Below are 20,476 nucleotides of genomic sequence, written 5' to 3'. Positions count from 1 at the left end.
GTTTATTCTTGTATAGTTTTATTCTTGGGAGACAGAGAAGTGCTGGAATTAGAAAACGTTGAGACAACCAAAGGCCACTACTCTGGTAGATCCTAAGAGAGAATACTCTGTACTTACCATGGGAACATGTGCTGTTCTCTCTCTCTCTCTCTCTCTCTCTCTCTCTCTCTCTCTCTCTCCCTCTCTTTCTTTCTCTCACTGTGTGAGTGTGTGTGTGAGTGTATGTGTACAGTGTTTCCTGCACTCACCTAATCCTCTTTGAACCTGAGAGGTTGTGCTCATGAGACAGTTGAGGGGGCTGAGTATTCATGAAATAAGACAGAACAATCCCAGTTGGCAAGGGATTAGAGGTCTGCTATTGGCTTCTTCAAATCTACTTTTTAAGAGATCCCAGGAGAGCTTTAAGCCTTTCTGAGGACTGTGCTGTGCTCATCAGCTATCTCATTACTGGGGTAAAATAATAATTTGGTTCACTGTTTTAGAAGTTTCACCCCATGGTCAGTTGACTCCAAGGCAGAAAAATCATGGCAGAAGAGCTTGGCAGAGCAAAACTGCGCACTTCGTGGCAACCAGAAAGGAGAGCAGTGAAATAGCACCAGAGAGGAAAGAGCTAAGAACCTGACTTAGTCTCCAAGGTCACACCAACATGACTCGCTCAGACACTGAAGTTTGCACGACTATCTGCTAGGTGTTTCCTAATCCAGTCAATTGACAATCATGATTAAAGGTTACATGTGTCTTCAGGCTTTGTACTTGACCCTCGTTCCTGTCCATCTGCTCAGTCAACAGCATCAGAACCTTAGAGGACACATCTGAAATGGCAGTACAAAGGGACCGCCTCCCTGCCATGGTGCAGATGGAAGGGATGTGAAACGGGAAGTGCAGGGCCTTTTTTGGATGAAGGCTGTTGGTAAAAACAGGGAATTGATGCATGGATTGCTAAGGATTGAAGGGACTATGGGCAGTGGTTCTAGGCAGGGGACTAGGTAAAACCAGCAAAAATGGTGGCTGGAGATAACAAGAACCATGGCCAGCAACCAAGTTTCCTCTCTAGAGGGGCCTAGACTCAGAGAAGCACCTAAAAGCAATTAAGACTCAAATACACTGTCCAGGTTCTGGCCTTGGTTAGATGATCAGTTTAACAGACTGGCAGAAGACAGACTTTCCAAGGTGGTCAGAATAAAAAAAGGACTCTGAACAGCTAGTCTAAGGCAGAGACAGGCAGGACTCACACAGGATTCTTATGTTTCTAAAGAACCTTCCTAGACCTCAGACTTTGCCTCTGCAGCCATGACCCAACTGGCCCTGTTACCCAGCCTCTAAAATGGGCTTGACCATCATGACCAAGTGTCCCCCTTACATGTCTAGATCTCTTTAGACCTCAGGAAGTCAGACAGTGGCTTCTCACCTAGCTGAAAAGCCATTTAAGGGATGCTGTGACCACTAGAATTTCTAGAAAGTGATCCTGGAAGGGTTGAACACTAGAAAGATTAGGGAGCCATCGTGTTCCCTTCTTATTCTAGCTCTATTCCCCAGAACCCTTCATTGTCCCAAGGAAAGCCTAGGCCAGAGGTAGGTCCCAGAAGTAAGAGACACTCAAAGTCGTACTTCCCCAAAGTAGAGTCAGAAGAGTCCTGCAACTACAATCAATTTTTTAGACTAACATCGTCTCAACAGGGATACATGCAGAAGAAGCCCAGAGTGGGAGAGGCCCCTGCAAAATATCTAGACTTGCTTGGCATAATTGGCCTATGTACCGGAATGCTAAAATATTGTTAATCCTAAGAACTTGCCTGTCCTTGTGCACACCTGAACTCTGACCAAGAAATATTCCACCTCTTCCACACTTGTTCTTCCAATACAGATTATTTTGTGCATCGGACTAACCCTCTAAACTTACAGTCTTGCATTTCTGACCCAAAAAATGCCTGTTTTCTTTCATTGGATGTAACCCCTGATCTCTTCTTTACCCTCAATAACTGCAGATTTTTTCAACTATCACCACATACACACCCTGGCTTGTCTCCCAGAACCACCCAATCCTTTTGATTTTGGTCCCTGCTATGTGATATTGCTGCTAGTTTGACATGAACAAGTCAGGAAGGGCCTTTAAATGCCAGAACAGAAAAATATCTTTCAGCTCAAGATGGCAAATGAAGCACATGCATAAACTCCCCCTTGGGTTCCCACTAGAATAACTAAAGAAACTTAAAAACAGGGGAACACGGAAAATAACTCCTCGCCTGTTAGATGTCACATGTGCCAGGCTCCCGGTCCCACAGCAGCAAGGAATGAAGTCAGGAAACAAAGAAGGAAGTTAGGAGAGATGTATTGGAAAGAAAGAATAGAAGATTAGCTCCTGAATACCCAAATGAGTGGCCACTGAGACTTTTTGTCAAGGGTAATTTATACAGCAAAGTCACGACATGGGTACATCGTGGGTCAAACTACAACCAGCTATAAGATTACAAGTATAGTTGCTTAGCTTATAATATTTATCCAATAGGGAAACGAGTCATATAGCAAGGGTTCAGAGAAAGAGTGAAGGCATTCCTGAAAAGGGATGGGAGCATGGGCCCAGATGTTCTGGTGACCCACCTACACATCTGATGCCACGCTGCGTTCACCTGACCAGGTGGTGCTAATTATATTATAATTTGAAGTTGCTGCTTATCTCTAAGGAGGCTTGGCCTGGTTATCTGTCTCCACTTTGAGCCCTGGCCCTCTTTAGATTCATCTCCAGCCACAGTTTTGATGTCTTCATCTTTTCTGCTTATTTGCTTGAGGGTCCAATCTCTGTTAGACACTATATTAATTTCTATCTAACTTGCTGTCTGTAATAATGCCATGGCTGGTGGCTAACAAGGGTAGTTAGACTGAGGCTCACTGGAGATAACTGTGATCTCTCTCTCCCTCTTTTTCTTTGAAATGCTCCTGCTTGCTGTGGTCTCTTGTGGCTTACTTTTGCTATTCTGCTTTCAAGATATTTACATTCTCCATTTCTATTTTCTGTGAGCAATCATGTGCCAACAAGGAAATTAACTGGATATGTGTGACTGTTCAGTAGATTAGAAATAGGGGACCTATCTGAGGAATCAGAACTACCTGCCCTCTGTAAGCAATAAAGAACAGAAACATACTTTTTAAACCTCCTAATTTGTATTCTTGACAGGATTTGAGAGAATATTATATTTATGTCACAAAAATAAGCAGTAATGAAAACAGAGCAATCTAAGATGAGGAAAGATTGAATGGAGATGAAAAACATGATCACTCTATTAAACAATGGAATGCAGGCAATGAAGAGAGGTGGTAAGACCACAGAAAAATGAAAATCAGTTCATGATACGATACATTGGAGAACTCCTACATCACATGAAATAAAATTGGGATTCTTATATACTAATAAGATGTGCGATCGATCCACAGTAAAATTTTATGTGCCAAATAAGATAGCATAAATAAATTAAATTAGAAATGCTAAAAATTTTTAATAAAGTTACAATCATCAGAGGAGATTTTAATATATCTGTTAGTTTAGGACTTATCATCAAGGTTAAAAACAAATAAGGATTTAGACAACTTGATTAATAGAACAAATCTTTAAAAAGTAGTAGAAAGATACTCTTAATAATCACACCAAAAAAAAAATAAAAATAAAAAACTGGAGTCTGGGTATAGTGGTGCACACCTATAATCCTACCATTTAGGAGACTAACATAGGAGAATACTTGCAAGTTTGAGGCCAGTGTGGGTTACAAAATGGGTTCACAACCAGTCTGAACTTCATAACAAAGCTCTGTCTCAAAAAGATCAAAACGAATAAACAAACCAAAGATAATAGCAGAAACAATAGGAAAAGAAAAATTTGAAAAAACAATAATTACCAACAAGCCAACTTTTTAAAAACATAAGAAAGTAGAAAACCTGATTGAAGTGTACCTGATCAATGATTGATCACGGAATAATGAAGTAATAAATGTGTAATACCAAGAATGAAAAAGGGAACACACTCATAGATGTAGTGGAGGTTATGAAAATAATAAAACATTTAGTATAAGACAAAATAAAGCTCAAATTAAATGAAAATTTTTATGCATAATTTAGCTCAGCGGCATAAGCACCTGCCTTACAAGCAGGCGGTCGTGAGTTCGATCCCTGGTACTGATAAAAGTGAAAAATACAATAAAATGAAAATCTGAATAAACCAGAAACAGTTGGAATTCCCGTATATTCGCTCTCAACAGCCTCAAGCCTAGACTATTTTACAGATATATTTTTAACAAAACTTTGAAGAACAATGAATCCTATAATAATCAACATATTCTAGAAAAGAGAAAAATAAAGATCCATCTCCTAATTCATGTTTTTAAATGTAACAAAGTAGAACCACTGATATCAAAGAGTAGAAGGGATTTGTATAAGCTGGGGTAATGGATGTGGGGAGATAATGGTAAAATGGTACAAAGCCACAGGTACACATGGAAGATAAGCCTTTTTTTCTCTGAGATCTATTGTACACCATAATGAATATAGTAAATAATAATATATTTTACATTTTAGCATGACATCACAAAAATGATGCCTTTTTGAAGGGATGAATATGTTAATCAGCTTGATTGACTTTTTCCATCTTGTACTTGTAAGTCTTAACAGTGTTTATTTATTCCATAAATATATGCAAAAGTTTGTTGATTTCTAAGTTTTTAAAATTACAATCAAAACAGAAACTCGAAACTATAGGGCAATCATTATGATCTTAAATCTAAAAATTCTAGGCACAATATCAGACTGAATGTAGTTGTGTATTAAAACTAAGAAGACCAAGTAGCCTGATTACAAGAAGGTAAGAATGTATCAGCAGCAGAAAAGCTTGTATGTTATTTGTTAGACAGACCTTATGCCGTTGCTGATTTATAGGTCAAGTTCTTCAAATACTGGCAATTCCAGGGGCTGGGGATTTAGCTCAGCGGCATAAGCGCCTGCCTTGCAAGCAGGCAGTCGTGAGTTCGATCCCCGGTACCGATAAAAAAAAGGAAAAAGACCAAAAAAAAAAAAATTACTGGCAATTCCATGTGACTCACGTAATATCCAATAAACAAATTAGAAAAGAGAAGTGCATGCTCCTACTGAGCCATCCCAAGCATCACTTGATGACATTCAACACCCAGTTATTTCCTAAGACTATGAATACAACCTACTCAACTTGATAAAGTTTTTATCTAACACCTTTTTGGAAGTAATGATGTGCATAAAATTCTCTTGGATTTCTTAGAGAAACATTCCTATCACCTGCATACAATGATTAACTGGACCATCAAGCAATAGCCTGTTAAGAAATAAACATATACAAAGGCTCAATTCCCAATAGCAATTAAAAATGTAAAAATACTGAAGAATATGTAACAAATTTTACTGAGAGACATAAAAATAACTTGATTAAATGTAACCAGACACCATGAATATGAATCAAGAGATTTAATACAACACAGGTGCATTTTTCTCAAATCAACCTATATATTTCCTATAATCAATCAGAATGGCACAAAAATTTTCTTTTGGGGGGTAATTATTTTTTTAACTGGAGGGAAATTCTTCAGGCTATCTAAAAGAGTGAATAGAAAGATTTTTAAATTGAAATCCAAATGAGTGGGCCAGGGGGTTTAGCTCAGTGACATAAGTACCTGCCTGGCAAGGGTAAGGTTGTGAGTTCCATCTCTGGTACAAAAAAAAAAAAAAAAAAAAAAAAAAAGTTATACACAAGGAACTGGAGATTTAGCTCAGTGCCATAAATGCCTGCCTGGCAATTGCTAGGTTATAAGTTCAATCCCCGGTACCCAAAAAAAAAAAAAAAAGGAAAATCCAAATGAGGACTTACTATACTACTATACATACTATGTTTTAAATGTATTATATAACTACAATAACTGAAACAATGCAAGTTACACACAGTACCAAATAGGCAAATACAATAAAATAATAAGTTTACTTTAAAAACCAAAGTTCATAATATGTACATAAATTATATATATGTAATAAACTTGGATTTAAAATTGGTGGTGAGTGGATAATTTACAACAGATTCCTGCTAAATGATTAATTGAGGGGGAAAAGTAGAATCGTATATGCCAAAATAAATTCCAAATGGATTTAAGGATAAAACCTCTGGAGGAAAATAATCAGTAGAATTTTCCACATTGTAGATTTTGCAGACTACCTGCTCAGAGTCCCTTTTCTTACGTTCATCTACCTTAGTATTTTTGGTAAGATGGCAGTTGGATTCAGTGTCTTCAGCCAATCAGGTCTGATTCTTTGCAGCAGGGCAGTTCTACAGGTAGTTCTAGTGGTGGTTTGCCTTCCATTAAGAAGTACATGGTGTTTGGATTTTTCTTATTATGATGTTGGCAACTATCGATGATTAACACCTTGATCCATTCATTCCAATATATGTTCTGATGGATAAAAATATTTTTATAACAATTTGCATATGGCAGGGGCGGCCCATGTCTGCTGGAACCTCACGATTCTCTCATTCTGTCAGTAATATAAACCAATTGCACACGGGATATGGAAACAAACGTGAAGGTCTGAGGTGCCTGAACAAATCTCTGTTAATATACAGCACCGTTGGCATGAAAGATGGCTTCTTTTAGAAAGCTTTGCTTCATAAATAGCAGGATGGAAATATTGTTCCAATTTTCTGGCAGCTGGCACCACATTGTGTACCATGCACAAATATTCATCATTCATCCATAGATCTCATCTCTGATATTTACCAAAGCACCAGGGGGGTCTTTCACTCAATCACAACTTCTGTTATTTGTACAATTATCTAGAAGGGAGCAGCAACTTCAGAACCTGGGGAGCCAGTTTATTATTCTGATGATTGTTGTCTTTGCTAGTGCTCAAAAGTTCAGAACACAGATGGGAATGAGGGATGCCAGATGCCTGTATGATTCCAACCTTGGCAAGCCCAGCAGCCCCTAACTGGAGACCTCATTACAGGAGGGGAAGGGGCAGAGGCAAGGCGTGGGGAAGGGAAAGTCACCATGACATGATGGTCATTTTAACTCCATCCTGCCTGGATCCCAGGGATTGTATCCAACAAAATGGTTAAGACCAGTCACTGTCATCATTAGGTGGGCTAATGTTGGAGGAGGACTGCCTCATCTACTAAAATAATAAAGATTGAGTGTTCAGTAATGAAGAGATACCAGATGCTTTCAGCCTGGCCTCCTCCCCAGGCTGCTGCTGCTTTGTGGGGGTTGAGGGAGATATCCAGTGGAAAGGTTGGAGTAGCAACCTGTTCCCAAAGATTAGACTCACGGGACAGATGGGCTGGACACGGAACTGACACAAGAAGATTCAAGAGAACATACTTAGCTTCTAGCTTCACTCTATCATTTTTTGACAACCGACTGCCCCTCTAACCATTCTTATCAAGGCTAAACTCTGGGAGTGCAGGCTGTGGAGTGAGCAGGTGTCATCTGTAATAAGCAGTGCTAATCACCATGGATTGGGACCTCACCTGTCTTTAGGTCTATGATGGTAACAACAACTCCGCCCGTTTGCTGGGAGTCTTCAGCCATTCTGAGATGTTGGGGGTGACTCTGAACAGCACATCCAGCAGTCTGTGGCTTGACTTCATCACTGATGCTGAAAATACCAGTACAGGCTTTGAACTGCAGTTTTCTAGTAAGTCTTTCCTGCATCTGAATGGCCAATGAAGTACACTTTTCCCATTTTATTCATTTATTGAAGCTTCTGCTTGCCCAATAGACAGAAAGAATGTGCTTTTGGAGATTACTTAAAATCCAGTGAGTCTCTATCAATTGATGAGTAGAAAAATAAAATGCGGTATGTCCATACAATGGAATATTATTTGGCCACAAAAATAAGTGAAATGATGATACATGCTGCAATCTGGGTGAGCTTTGAAAACAGAACACTAAGTGAAGGAAGCCAGTTGCAAAAGCCATATATTGCATATTTCCATTTTTTTAATAATCTTCCCAATGCAGAAAAATTCGAAGAAACAAGGTAAATGGGAGGAGAGAATTGAGAGGAAATGCACATGAACTTCTCTTTGAAGCGATGAAAATATTTTACGGTTAACTGTGATAACAGCTACACAACTCTGCAAACAGATAAAGGACACTGATTTCTGCGGTTTAGATGGGTGCATTGTGGTATAAGATTTATGTCTCAATACATTCTCTAGGAATGAAAAAATCTCAGTGAAGCTACTCAGGATTCCCCTTGCTTGAGCATTAGTCTGCCAGGCGGAGAGATTTTTACTGGTTTCAGAGGTGACTTAGGGCAGGAGGATTAAATAGAGTCACATTTGAATCCCATTTCCATTATCTGAAAACAGTGTGAGTTTGGAACAATTTATTTAACCTTCCCAAGTCAATACTCCCAGTTGTAAACTGCAGATAATTATACCTACCTGCAAAACCCCTGTGAATAACAAATGAGAGACAGCATTATGTGATAACCCACAAAGGAAGAGCTCTGTACATGTCTGTATCTGTTTCCTTCTCCATTCCCTTTCAACAGAGTATATTTCAGCAGGACATAATGGGGCTTTCAGACGTGTATCTGAAGTTTCTGTATTACTCTTGCCTATCTGACTATTTCAGTGAGCAAAACAGCAGAAACAGAATCTGCTAGCAAAAAGCTATGGGGTCAATAAAGGATATAGAAAATGTAGCCTCTAGACTGAAAAATATTTAAGCTGAAATCCTTTACACATGGTAACAGGGGAAGGAGTGCTCCCTCAAACACCCTCCACTGAACACAAAAATGTGGAAGGACCCCAAGCAGTGAGTCTAGCATACTTGGGGAGGGGTAGGTACTTCCTCTGAGCACCTGGGCTGTGGGGCAGCAGAGGGAGCTTGGTTTCTGCCACATTAGTCTTGCTCATTCTGCCTCTTGCCTTTTCTCTAGGTTTTGAGCTCATCAAATGTGAAGACCCAGGGACCCCACAGTTTGGCTACAAGGTTCATGATGGAGGTCACTTTGCAGGCAGCTCTGTGACCTTCAGCTGTGACCCTGGCTACAGCCTGCGGGGAAGTGAGGAGCTGCTGTGTCTAAGTGGAGAACGCAGGACCTGGGATCAGCCTCTGCCCACCTGTGTTGGTAGGATGCCTCTTGTTCATTAAGGGACCCCTGGGTCTCCCCTGACCTAACTCCTAGCCTGTTAACAGCATTGTGGACCTATACCCATTCTTCTCCAATTCCTAACTTTCACACCTCATTACACCAGAGTGGCAGTGCAGTCAAGCAGCGACTTGCCATTGTCACATACGTAGCAGTTGGGACCAGAGTCAAGTTATGTCCTCAGAGTTGTAACACGGCAGTGAAGCAGTGGTAGGAGAGTCCTTTAAGATGGGAAACGTGGGACTTTTGCCTGGATTCCAAGGCTTCCTGTAACACCGGGGACCAGTGAATTTCCAACTCACTCAGTTTCCATGTAGATAAAATGGGCCCATAATTCCTTTTCCTGGGAAATGCTGGGAAGAAGGATAATGAACTAGAATTGATTTCATTCTTAAAGAAAAATAGTAATGAACTTGCATCTACTTAAACTAAGATTCTTCCAGAATGGCAGCAGTTTCTCTGGAAAGCCTGATTTATGCATCACAGGAAAAGAGACAGTGGTCCACGTCAGAAGTGTAAAATAGTGCAACGTTCGGTTTGCCCGGCTTTTCACCTTCTTGCTGATCGGGATTCCCAGCCCACTGCTTCAAGCCTTCCCCAACACCAGGCTTTTCCCACCTTCCCCCAGAAATTCCAAGATGTTTGTGCAGCATGGGCTAATCTTTCAAGAACAAAAAACCACTGGATAATCATTTAAGAGCCTTCCAAGTCCCACATACCAGAATCAGCTAGGTGCATGTCTGAGGATGTCTTGTCAGAAAAACAAAAAGAAAAGGAGTAAAGCATTCACCCTGTCCTTGGGGAGCCCATACTCTAGCAGGAATAACCACACAAGCAGATCATTATCATACAAGATGAGCACTGTAAAAATAGTTATGCTCAAAGTATTGAGAGATATTAGAAGCTTGTATAGGAAGTGTCATTTCAACTGAAATTTGGGAGGATGGGTAAGAACTCACCCACAGGATGGATGAAGTGGGGAGGCAGATGTTCTAGTCTGAGCACTGGCAGAGCCAACAGGATGAGCCAGCATGATAGGGAGGATTAATGGCCACATTGGATTCCCCTGATGACTGCAGTTTAACAGAATCTTTAATACAACGACACGACAAGAGAGTCAAGAGCAAAAGTTTTAAGCTTGAAAGTAGACAGACTGGGGTAGTGGCCTCTAAATAGCTTCTAGTATCTTCTTCTTCCTTTGTCCTTGAAGTTGACTCAATCTGTAGGCGTGTTCCTGCCTTTTCTCATGTCATTCCACTTTTTATTCCCTGTTTTCATTCATGGGCCGTACCCTGGGAATATAGAAAGGTCCCAGGCCAGCCAGCGAGACATGAGACCAGTGCATAACCAGGTAACAGTAAAGTGCCATAGGCAAGCAAGCCAGAACAAATAAAATGTAAAAGGAGGGACACTGATTCACATTGGACGACAAATGCTTTGCAGAAAGAATTTACTTCTTTGCAGAAAGGATTCACTGTAAGATTCTTTTCAATGTCAAATATGCCACTTGGACTGAATTTAAAGGATCTTACAAACAGGACTAAGAAAAATATCCTTTAAGCATTAGGTGCCTTCCCCATTGAGACTCCTCTAGCCTCCATTACATTTAGGGGAGTGAGGCTGTGTGCTTAGTGTTACACATGTATGCTTTACATCTGTCTTTTTGGGGTAGAGTTCAGCTTGACCAACCGGAAGTGACTACTCTAGCTGGAAACACCCAGTGTCTCCTGTATTGATTAGCAGATTCTGCAGCTCCCAAACAGCCAGACTGTGCAATGGGATGAAGGAAACAGACCAGAAAGGGCAAAATCTCATGGTATCCATGGTGAATTTGTAGCAAGCTGTCCCTCTTAGCCCACTCCTGCTAGCCTCCCAGTACTTAGACTAAGTGATCCCTGGGAAGAAAAGCAGGAACTGTGTCCCTGTGGAAGCACTCCTGCAACTGTTGCCTCCAAACATTCACTTTCTGAGAATCAGGGACTACTTCTTCTGGAATATGGGCAGAAACTCTGGCCAATGACCTAGCTGATGTCCTGTCACCATCCATGCTCCCTCTCTCATTTGTAGGGCTATTGTCCATTCCCTGACTTGGGCCCTTCACCCTGGTACCTTTCAACCAAGCTAGTGCCTCTCACCCCAACAACACAGAAGGAGGGCACATGATCAAGAATGAGAAAAGGGTCCAGTCTTCTCAGGATGCTTCTTCTCCTTCCCCTTCTTGGTGGCACTATATAGAGCCTGGGGGCCCATGAGATACTTGATGAGTCTTTCAAGGCTACAGGTGAAAGTCAGTCCGCCATCTGTAACTGTGGTCCCATCCTCTCCTGTTGCTTCTAACATCTTGCCTAATCAATTATTCCCTTTTCTAAATAACTCTGCCATAAATCTCTTCCTCCTCATTTTCATACCGGCTCCCTTGATTCAGACACATATAGTAATCTTCCTGGGAAGCAATAAGCTTCTTTCATTAACTTGATCATCTACCCATCCATTCAATAAACATTTATTAAGCTTCTCTAATATGCACAGCACTATACTGGGCAGTTGGTATACAAATATAAATAAGATAAAGTCCCTGAAGCCGAGGAGCTTGTAGTCTTGTGGAAGAGATCGACATTATTTTAATAATGTGTTACTGTTTCTATGACAAAAATCTATTCACATAATAATGAGGATACAAAGGAAGACAATGTCAGCTCTACCTGGGGAGGAGAGGAATATTACAAAGAGTTCCATAGAAAGAATGTCTGTCCAGTTGTCATTCCAAGTGCAGACAAAAAGAGGTATAGCTGCCTACATTTATGGAGTTCATTAGACCTGGCTGGACCAAAGGTTTACTGTTGGCAGCCAGGGAAGCTGAAGGGAGCCTCTCTGCAGAGTTTGAACCCTGTTCCGGGAAAGAAGGTTTAAAAGAAACAAGGACTTATTTACATTTTGTAAAGATCCCTCTGGTGCCACTGCTGATGGTGAGCAACTGTGCCAGGCAAAAGAGGGTGAGGACCTGAGCCAAGACTCTGGTGGCAGGGGCTGAATAGGAACGAATGTGAAAAGTGTCACAGAGGTTCAAGGACTTGGGCTTGAAAGCAGACCAGACAGGAGAGAAGAAAAGGCCGGGGGAGCCACTAGCCTGTGGGTTAGGTGACCACTCTGTTGGTAACACAGATCTCTCTGTGGTCTCCTGACCTCCAGTTTCAGCCCTTTGCACACCTCCAAACTGCTACCACAGACTGCTCTTCACCTGCAAATTTCAGGGATGCGTACAGTGCTGAGGTATTCGGGGGTAGTCACTGCAGTTCTTCCCTGGAGCCGAGCGAACATCCAACAGCTTGGTGTGTGATGCCCTCCAACATTATCACCTTTTTATCCTGCCTACCCCCACTGCATGTCCTCAGCCCACCCTGCTGTGTGATGCCTCTCACTGTTTGCAGTGTCCTCTTCCTCCTGTCCTCTCCTAGCTCTGCCACCAGCCAATCTGCTCAGCTCCTGCTCCTCTTTCTAGGTTCCTTGGAAACCAGCACCTTGCCTAGCTCTACCTACCCTGCCCTAAAGAATACTGGCTGCTTCCTCCTCTGTGCTGCCACTTGCCAGAGATGTGCCTGTGCTTGAGTACACAACACAGGCCATAGCTGTCCCCATCCCTGACTGTCAACTCTTCCCAAGAAGGGACAGTATTCTTGTCCATCTCTGTCCACTTGACAGCTGGCACAGGTACCCTTGCTGTCAATGAACAGGTGCAAGGTCCTGTCCCCACTCCTCCCCCGGAGGCTTTGAGGAGTTGGCTCACAGAGTAGGCAGTCAGATCTTCTCCTTTAACAAGTTTATTCACCCACTAAAGTGTATAATTCATTTGTTTTTAGGACATTTTCAAGGCTATATAATCATCTCTACAGTCTGATTTTTAACATTTTCCCCATCAGAAAGAATCCCTGTACCCATTAGTAATCACTTCCCACTGCTCTACCTAAGGTGCCTTTTATCTCCATGGATTTGCTTATTCTGGACATTTCATATATGTGGAATCACACAATAGTCACCCTTTCATGTTTGGTTCTCTTGCTTGGCATGTTTTCAAAGTTCATCTATGTTACAGCATGCATCTGTGTGCCTTTTTATGACTGAATAATATTCTTTTGTACAGAAATATCACATTTTGTATGCCTGTTCTTAATTTCATGGCTATTTGGATGATTTGCAGTTGTTGGCTTTCATGAATAATGACACTTTAAGCATCCATGTTAAAATGTTTGTGCAAAAATATGTTTTCATTTCTATTGGACATATGCCTGTGAGAATACTTGCTGGGTTGCATGGTAGCTATGTTTAACATTTTGAGGAAGTATCGGATTGTTTTCCAAACAGCTACACCATTTTACATTTCCATGAGTATTGTGAGGCGTCTAACATCTCCATATCATCACCTACTCTTGCTATTATCTGTCATTTTTATTACAGCACCCTAGTGGGTATGAAGTGGGATCTCTTTGTGATTTTGATTTGCACTTCCCTGATGACTAATGATATTAAGCATCTTTTTACATGTACATTGGCTTTACATGTACAGTTCTGTGGAGAACTGTCTATTCAAATCCCTTGCCCATTTTAAAATTGGGTTATGTGTCTTTTTATTGTTGAGAAGTAAGAGTCTGTTTTAGGTTCTGAATACAGTCTCATCCAGGGACATTTTTACATGCTGCGCTCAGCCACCTGGCATGAACAAGGGAGACTTGGAGACTCATAGGCACAGAGGAGCTGCTAAGAGAATCCCAGAAGCTCAGGCCACCCTACAAAGCTCATTCTTCTGGGATTTCTTTCAGCTGAATGTGGAGGGACAGTGAGAGGAGAAGTGACAGGGCAGGTGCTGTCACCTGGGTATCCAGCTCCCTACGAACACAACCTCAACTGCATCTGGACCATCGAAGCAGACGCTGGCTGCACCATTGGGTAAGTGTCAGGGCTGGCAGAGTCACATTGCCACTTGTTGAGGTGAACCATCGCCAGCATCATTACCAGACCCCAACTAATGCCTGGTCCCCTCTGCCTCTCCTGGAGACCCTTCACATTAGCAGAGGTGGCCTTGACCCCAGGCATGAGATACCCAGATCCTTTGAAAGATCTGGTCCAGCAAGTTTCAGTCGCACAGGGCTACAGTCCATGTCCAGCTACTTCTCTGCCTGGACCGCTGGCTACAGCAGAGCAGTGGAATGAAGGGCTTGACGCCATGCAGCCCTGGGCTCGATTACAACCCTTCCATTTACTGCTTGCAGGACTCTGGAAAAGATCTTTAACTTCTACTAGTCTTCCCATCTCCTATAAAGTATGGGTCTCAGGATAATGCACTTGAGTGAGATGCTGCTTGATAGCACATGGAATTGGTACAGGCTAAGTAATGTTGGCTGTGCTTGTTCCTAGAGCTGTATGAGCCCAGGCGTGGTGCTTTCTTTTCATAGTTTGCTTCCTTTTCTGTACTATGAGGACAATGGTGCTTGTATTTTAGGGTTGTGGATGGAATAAATAACTAGCCCAGCAGTACCTGTTAGTTGGTACATTTTCTCCACAAGTACAGCATCCCCTCCCATATGAACATCTGACTAACAGGAACTCCATATCAGAATTCTAAGGAGTCAGAGAACAAAAGAGCATAACCATTTATAGAGTACAAGGTCTGTCTTATTACTCTTCACAGTAGTCCTATCAATGATGACAATAATAATAATAAGTGAATATTATTACTTTCATTTTATAAATGAGAAAACAGATTCCATGAGAATGCATAATATGTCTAAGTTGCAGAAGGAATCGGAAAGCAGGCTATAAACAAAGATCTTTCTGAATCTTCACATTACATCACAGTGATGACAAGGCTGGGCCTTGAACTGCTGACTCTTATGAGTTAGGAATAAAGATCAAGCTGGATACCAGTATGCAGAGAGATGTGAGGTGAAAGAAGGATTGAATATAGGAATAGGGTAGGAAACTGGCTGAAGTAGGGAATGAGAGTGGATAAGGAATGGATAGGATTAGAAAATAGCCTTGTAGAAGATTATGCCAATAAAGAGAGAGAGCCATAGTGTGTTCTTGAGTAGAGTTGGCCCACCAGGATTTGTAGTGCAGAGAGCTCATGAGGAAGTAGTAACTAGTAGTCACAGTGATACAAAATGAAGTGTTTAAGTGTTGAGGAAAATGAAGTAGCCCAGAAAAGGAGCAGAATTGTAGCTAGGAGATCCCTGTCCTTGAGAGTTTTTGATGAAGGAGAACTAGCTAAATTGATGTATTGCTACAAGAAATGCAGACAGTCGTTTGTGCATATTCATTGGTGTACATATTCTTAGTTCAATTAAAATGAAGGAAATTTATGCATAAAGTAATGTATGCTACAGCCAATGTCTTGAGCTATACCCTGTGGAAAATAAGGTTTACAACACTTTTAGACACTTTGTACTACTGGGGAACAAGTACACTTTCATCTTGCACACAGATGCTGGGCTATCCCAGTGGAAGCAGTCCTGATCCATTTCCTCTCTGTGGTTATATAACTAGTGACTCTATGGTAGCACCTAGTAAATAGTGAATGAACAATGAGTAAGTTGAGACATAATGACTGTTTTACTGTAGTATGCTTATATAAATCAGAGAAGGTTCCCCCATCTCCTAACTTGAGCACAATTCATTCATTCATGCATGCATGTGACAATTCTGTTTATGACATGATGTGGATTTGTCAACTTTCCTTTTGCTGAGATATAGGACTTAAAAGAGGAAGGATTTATTTTCTCTTGTGGTTCAGAGGGTTCAGTCCATGGTCACTTGGCTTCAAGGCAGAAATGCCATGACAGATGGAAGCTGCTTAGTCCATGTTGACTGGGAAGCAAAGAGGAGAGGAAGAGCCACAGAGGAAGGGGCCAAAGACCATATATAGTATCTAAAGTCATGCCACATGACCAAATTCCTCCAAATAGGTCCCACCTTCTACTAGCTCTGAATCCAGGAATGAGCTAACTCTTAACTACTTAGTGCCCTCAGGATCCAATCACCTTCTCCAGAAGTCTTTTAATACAGTCAAGTTGACAATCAAGATAAACTGACAGATGGTGTTACATAAATGAAATAAAAGAACACTCCTTAAGTGTTCATAATGGGACATTGTGCATGTGTGCATAGAATGGGGTGATGGCTTCAGAAGAAAGTGAGTGAGAAGGCAGATTAGGAGACTGGAGATAGTATCTTGGAAAAAGTGATACTAGATTCAAGTCCTAAAGGATGGAGGGGAGTTGGCCAGGAAGCCAAGGAAGCAGGCTGACAGGAAAAGAAAGGTCTTCTCAGCAGAAGAAGTGAGGAAGGGTGGTCACCCAAGGGAACTGGGAGTACTTTCCATGACTGGACAAACACCTGTGCTTTGGCGGGTCATAGCAGCCATGGGAAATGGAGCTGGTAGAGGAGGTACAGCCAGAGCCCAGATGCTGCTGGGCTGTGACTGCATCTGGACATCTGACAGCCCCACAGAAAATAGGCATAAGGGGAAAGTCTAGATCTGGGAGCTCCAGGAGGAGGTTGTCTCCAGCCTATGGTGAAATAAGGAGAACTAAAGCCATGCTGTAGCAGCAGAGATGGGGACAGAGAGATAAATTCAGAAAACATTTAAGCAGCACACCAGCTGGACCCAATAAATATGGTAATGAATTTTTCTTCTGTTTTCCCCTATTTTTATTGTGTAATAAAAAATATATAAGATATACTGAAAAGTTGGAAAAGCAATATGCCAAGCACCTGAACACTAACCACCTAGACACATTATTAATATTTTGGTTTTTTTTATTTTGAAGAAAATAAAACCAAAAGAAATAAAACAAAATAGAGACAATCAAAATAAAACAATGATTATGTTACAAGACTTCAAAACAAAATAAAAGGAAACCAACAATGGCTACCATGATGCCTCTTGCTGTCTTCAAAATAACTACCCATACCATCAGGCACAATAAAATCAAACTGAACAGAGTAAACCCAATCAAAACAAAACAATGAAAGCAATACAGGACTTCAAAACAAGGCAATAGGAGTACAACAGTGGCCTCCATAATTCATCTTGTTATCTTCAAAGTAGCTGCTTATACCATCAGACATAATAAAATCAAACAAAACAAGACAGAATAAAATCAATCAAAAGAAAACAAGTAAAGCATATAGGACTTCAAAACCAGATAATAGGAAATCAATAATGACTACTATAGTATGTCTTACTATTTTTGAAATAGCTGTCTATGCCATCAAATATGAAAATATCAAACAAAACAAAATAGAATAAAACCAAGCTAAACAGAACAATGAACACAATACAGAGTTTCAAAACAGGATATAGATTAACAATGGCGACAGCCTTCCCCCTCTAGACATCTCCTCCCCTTTCACCTTTACAACATCTATTGTGAATTTTGGGTTCCACTAACTTCTTTAGTTTTTTATACTAAAGAGAAAACATGATGTTCACCCATGAGCATGATCTCAAGTTGTATCCTTTTACCTACAAGAGTGTCAAGGTTATCTTTCTTTATAGCTGAGTAGCTTTCTGTATAAAAATGTCATATCTTTCTTATCCATTCTGCAGTAATGGGCAAGCTACCCCTACTTTTTTTCTGATTCCTTGTTACATAGAGCATCATTTTCTCTCCTTTGACTTTTAGTCTATGAATTTCCTTTTGAGTTAAATATGCTTCTTGAACAAAGCATATTGAAGGGTCTTGTCTCTTGATCTACTCTGCCTGTGTTCCTTTTTATTGGTGGATTGAGGCCATTTACATTAATGGTTATGGCCAACATTCAGTGGCTCATCTCTGCCATGCTATTTTCTGCCATTGGCTGCCTACTTTCCCCTTCCATTCAATTGTATGCCCCACTTGGTGATCCCACTCTGCTGCTCTTCCTGGAAATGTGTTGTTGTTTTTTTAATCTCTCTCTAGAATGTCCTTCAGTATTTTTTTATAGGGTTGGTTTGTTGGTCATGAATTCTTTCACTTGTTCTTTGTCATGAAAGTATTTTGTTTCTCCATTAATTTTGAAAGATGGTTTTTCAGGGTACATCAATCTGTCAGTGAAAAAGCAGTTTTCACTGCTTAAAAGTTGTTTTCTTTCAGGACTTGAAATACTTCACTCCAAGCTCTTCTTGACTTAATGGTTTGTGTTGAGAAGTCTGTCATGATTCTGATGAGTTTTCCTTTATAGGCAATCAGTTTCTTTTTTCTAACAGCTTTTAATATTCTGTTTTTGTGTTGAATTTCTGGAATCTTGATTATTACATGTCTGGCTGTAGATTTATTTTGGTTATGACTGGAGTTCTAGCTGTCTCTCTTACCTGTATATCACACCCTTTTCCCATGTTTGGAAAGTTTTCTGCTATTACTTCTGTAAATAGAATTTTAATGTCATTTGTGTTGATCCCTGTTTTTTCACTGACATCTATTATTCATCAGTTATTTTGCTTTGCCTCATCTTGCAGTCATTGAATTGTTATTTCCTGATTCCTTGTTATTTTTAAGAGATCTTTCCTTTCATGATCATAAAGTGCACACCTCTCTTCAAGGTCTGAAAGTCTATCTTCAGTTTCTTTTGGGCAGTTTTGCCAGCTTTCAGTGCAGTTTTTAATTTCCTCTTTGGATCTGTTTCATGTATTTTAAATCTGTCTTATAATGTTCATTCACAGTTTCCCTCATTTTCTTATGCTCCTCTATTTTTTTTATCTATGTCATCTTTAGAGATGCTTAGCAATTCTTATATTATGTTTTTCATTTCTTCTTTTACCTGAGATAGTATTTCTGTTCTAATTTCTTTTATAGCCTCATGAAGTTATCCCTTTACTTAAGTTGCCGTCACTTCAAAAACTTTAGGTGTGCAGCTCCCGATCTCTTCCATGTTTTCATCTCCTGGACTTGCTCTGCTTGGGTTGGAGTCCAGGGACTGCCTTTTGCTTTTTCCTCTAGACATTTTGTTGGGTCCCAGGCACTTCCCATGTTGGCTACAATTTCTCTGGAGTGTGACTGTTTGGTTCTCCTGGGTTCACCTGGCCAGTGCTGGCTGCTGGTATCCAGTGCTTGCCACTGTGTTCTGGTGCAGGGCCAGCTGCATTTTTCCAAGCCCATGTTGGCTCCCTGGAGCAGTAGCATCTCGAGAGTGCTGGAGTCAGGTGGGGAGCAGGGCTGGCTGCTGCCTCCTTACCAAACTGGTTACCTGAGGGCAATGTCTTCATTATTAATATTTTGGCGTATGTGTCTCCTCACTTTCCTTCTCTTTCCACCCTTTAATTTTTTTTTTCTTTTTGGCTGAGGCACTCAAGAATGCATTGTATGTACCATGATACTCTGTCCCTATATACTCTGGTGGGCACTTTCCAAAGAGCATGATATACACATCTCCTCCAAGACACAGCTACATTAGCATCCCTAAGAGGCCCAATAGCATCTCTCTGATGACTAAAACTGAGGACCAAGGTTGAAGGACAGCAGAGCAAATCTAGAGGCATCTGGCATGGGGGAAGCATAAGAAATAAAATGAAGAGGGGTCCGGATGGGAATGAGGCTTTCTTCACCAATGACAATCACCTTCGCTGATGAGAATGGTAAGTGGAGAGGTGGAGGGCAGGAAGGAAGCAAAAATCTCAGTGAATGCGAGGAATATTCTCTCCAAAGTAACAGGGCAAGAAACATGGACCCATGCCACATCAAACATGTATGTGAGGAAGGGAGATGGGAAACAAAATTTGCAGACAACATTAGTCCTCACTTATGAAGGCTCCTTAGAGCCACAAACATCCCAGAAGAGCTAACGTTAAATTGGCAGAGGGCTTCAGCTGCTTTCCTCACTCAGTCCCCACCCAACCTGCCATCACCAAGGCTTGCAGGGTGCACATGGGAACCTGCACACCTGCACGTGGGCACCTGCACTCACCTGCACACATGGCTCCCTCTCCCCCCGCACCTCTCTCTCCCTGTCCTTCCTGCCTCACCATCGCAGCTGAATAATCAGCAGCAACGTGAAAGAACTAACAGTTACACAGTCTTGAGAAATCTTTTGTGTTCGAGTCTTTATTTAGTTGTTTAAAAATATAGAGAGAAGTTTTCTATATTAAAATAGATACTTGTCTTTAAAAATTTAAAATGCAACAGTACTGAGGATTATAAAGGTAACTACAAAGCCCCCACCGTCTTACTCTGTACCTTGATTCCTCCCACATCCTAAGTAAGATAACCATTGATACTTTTTTTGTTCTGTGTATTCTTTCAAACATTTTGTGTACTGTTTTATATGTAAAGTGAATTCAGTAAAC

At 41.0% G+C, this 20,476-nt stretch overlaps 1 protein-coding gene across 9 annotated transcripts in view; it reads left to right on the top strand.

The window, feature by feature from the left end:
• Positions 1 to 20,476, top strand: part of Csmd2 (CUB and Sushi multiple domains 2) — a 566,560-nt gene that overhangs the window by 395,646 nt on the left and 150,438 nt on the right. For all 9 annotated transcript variants that reach the window (XM_063236033.1, XM_063236032.1, XM_063236031.1 and 6 more), the window contains 3 exons: positions 7,539 to 7,695; positions 8,950 to 9,141; positions 13,977 to 14,103. In XM_063236033.1, the coding sequence (XP_063092103.1) occupies positions 7,539 to 7,695; positions 8,950 to 9,141; positions 13,977 to 14,103 (476 nt within the window). The remainder of the gene's footprint in view (positions 1 to 7,538; positions 7,696 to 8,949; positions 9,142 to 13,976; positions 14,104 to 20,476) is intronic.

Source organism: Cavia porcellus, unplaced genomic scaffold (genome assembly GCF_034190915.1).
Source record: "Cavia porcellus strain 051 isolate PalLab524CR breed Dunkin Hartley unplaced genomic scaffold, mCavPor4.1 scaffold_25, whole genome shotgun sequence".
In the NCBI taxonomy this organism is placed as follows: Eukaryota; Metazoa; Chordata; class Mammalia; order Rodentia; family Caviidae; genus Cavia; species Cavia porcellus.
This window is presented reverse-complemented; position numbering and strand designations above follow the sequence as displayed.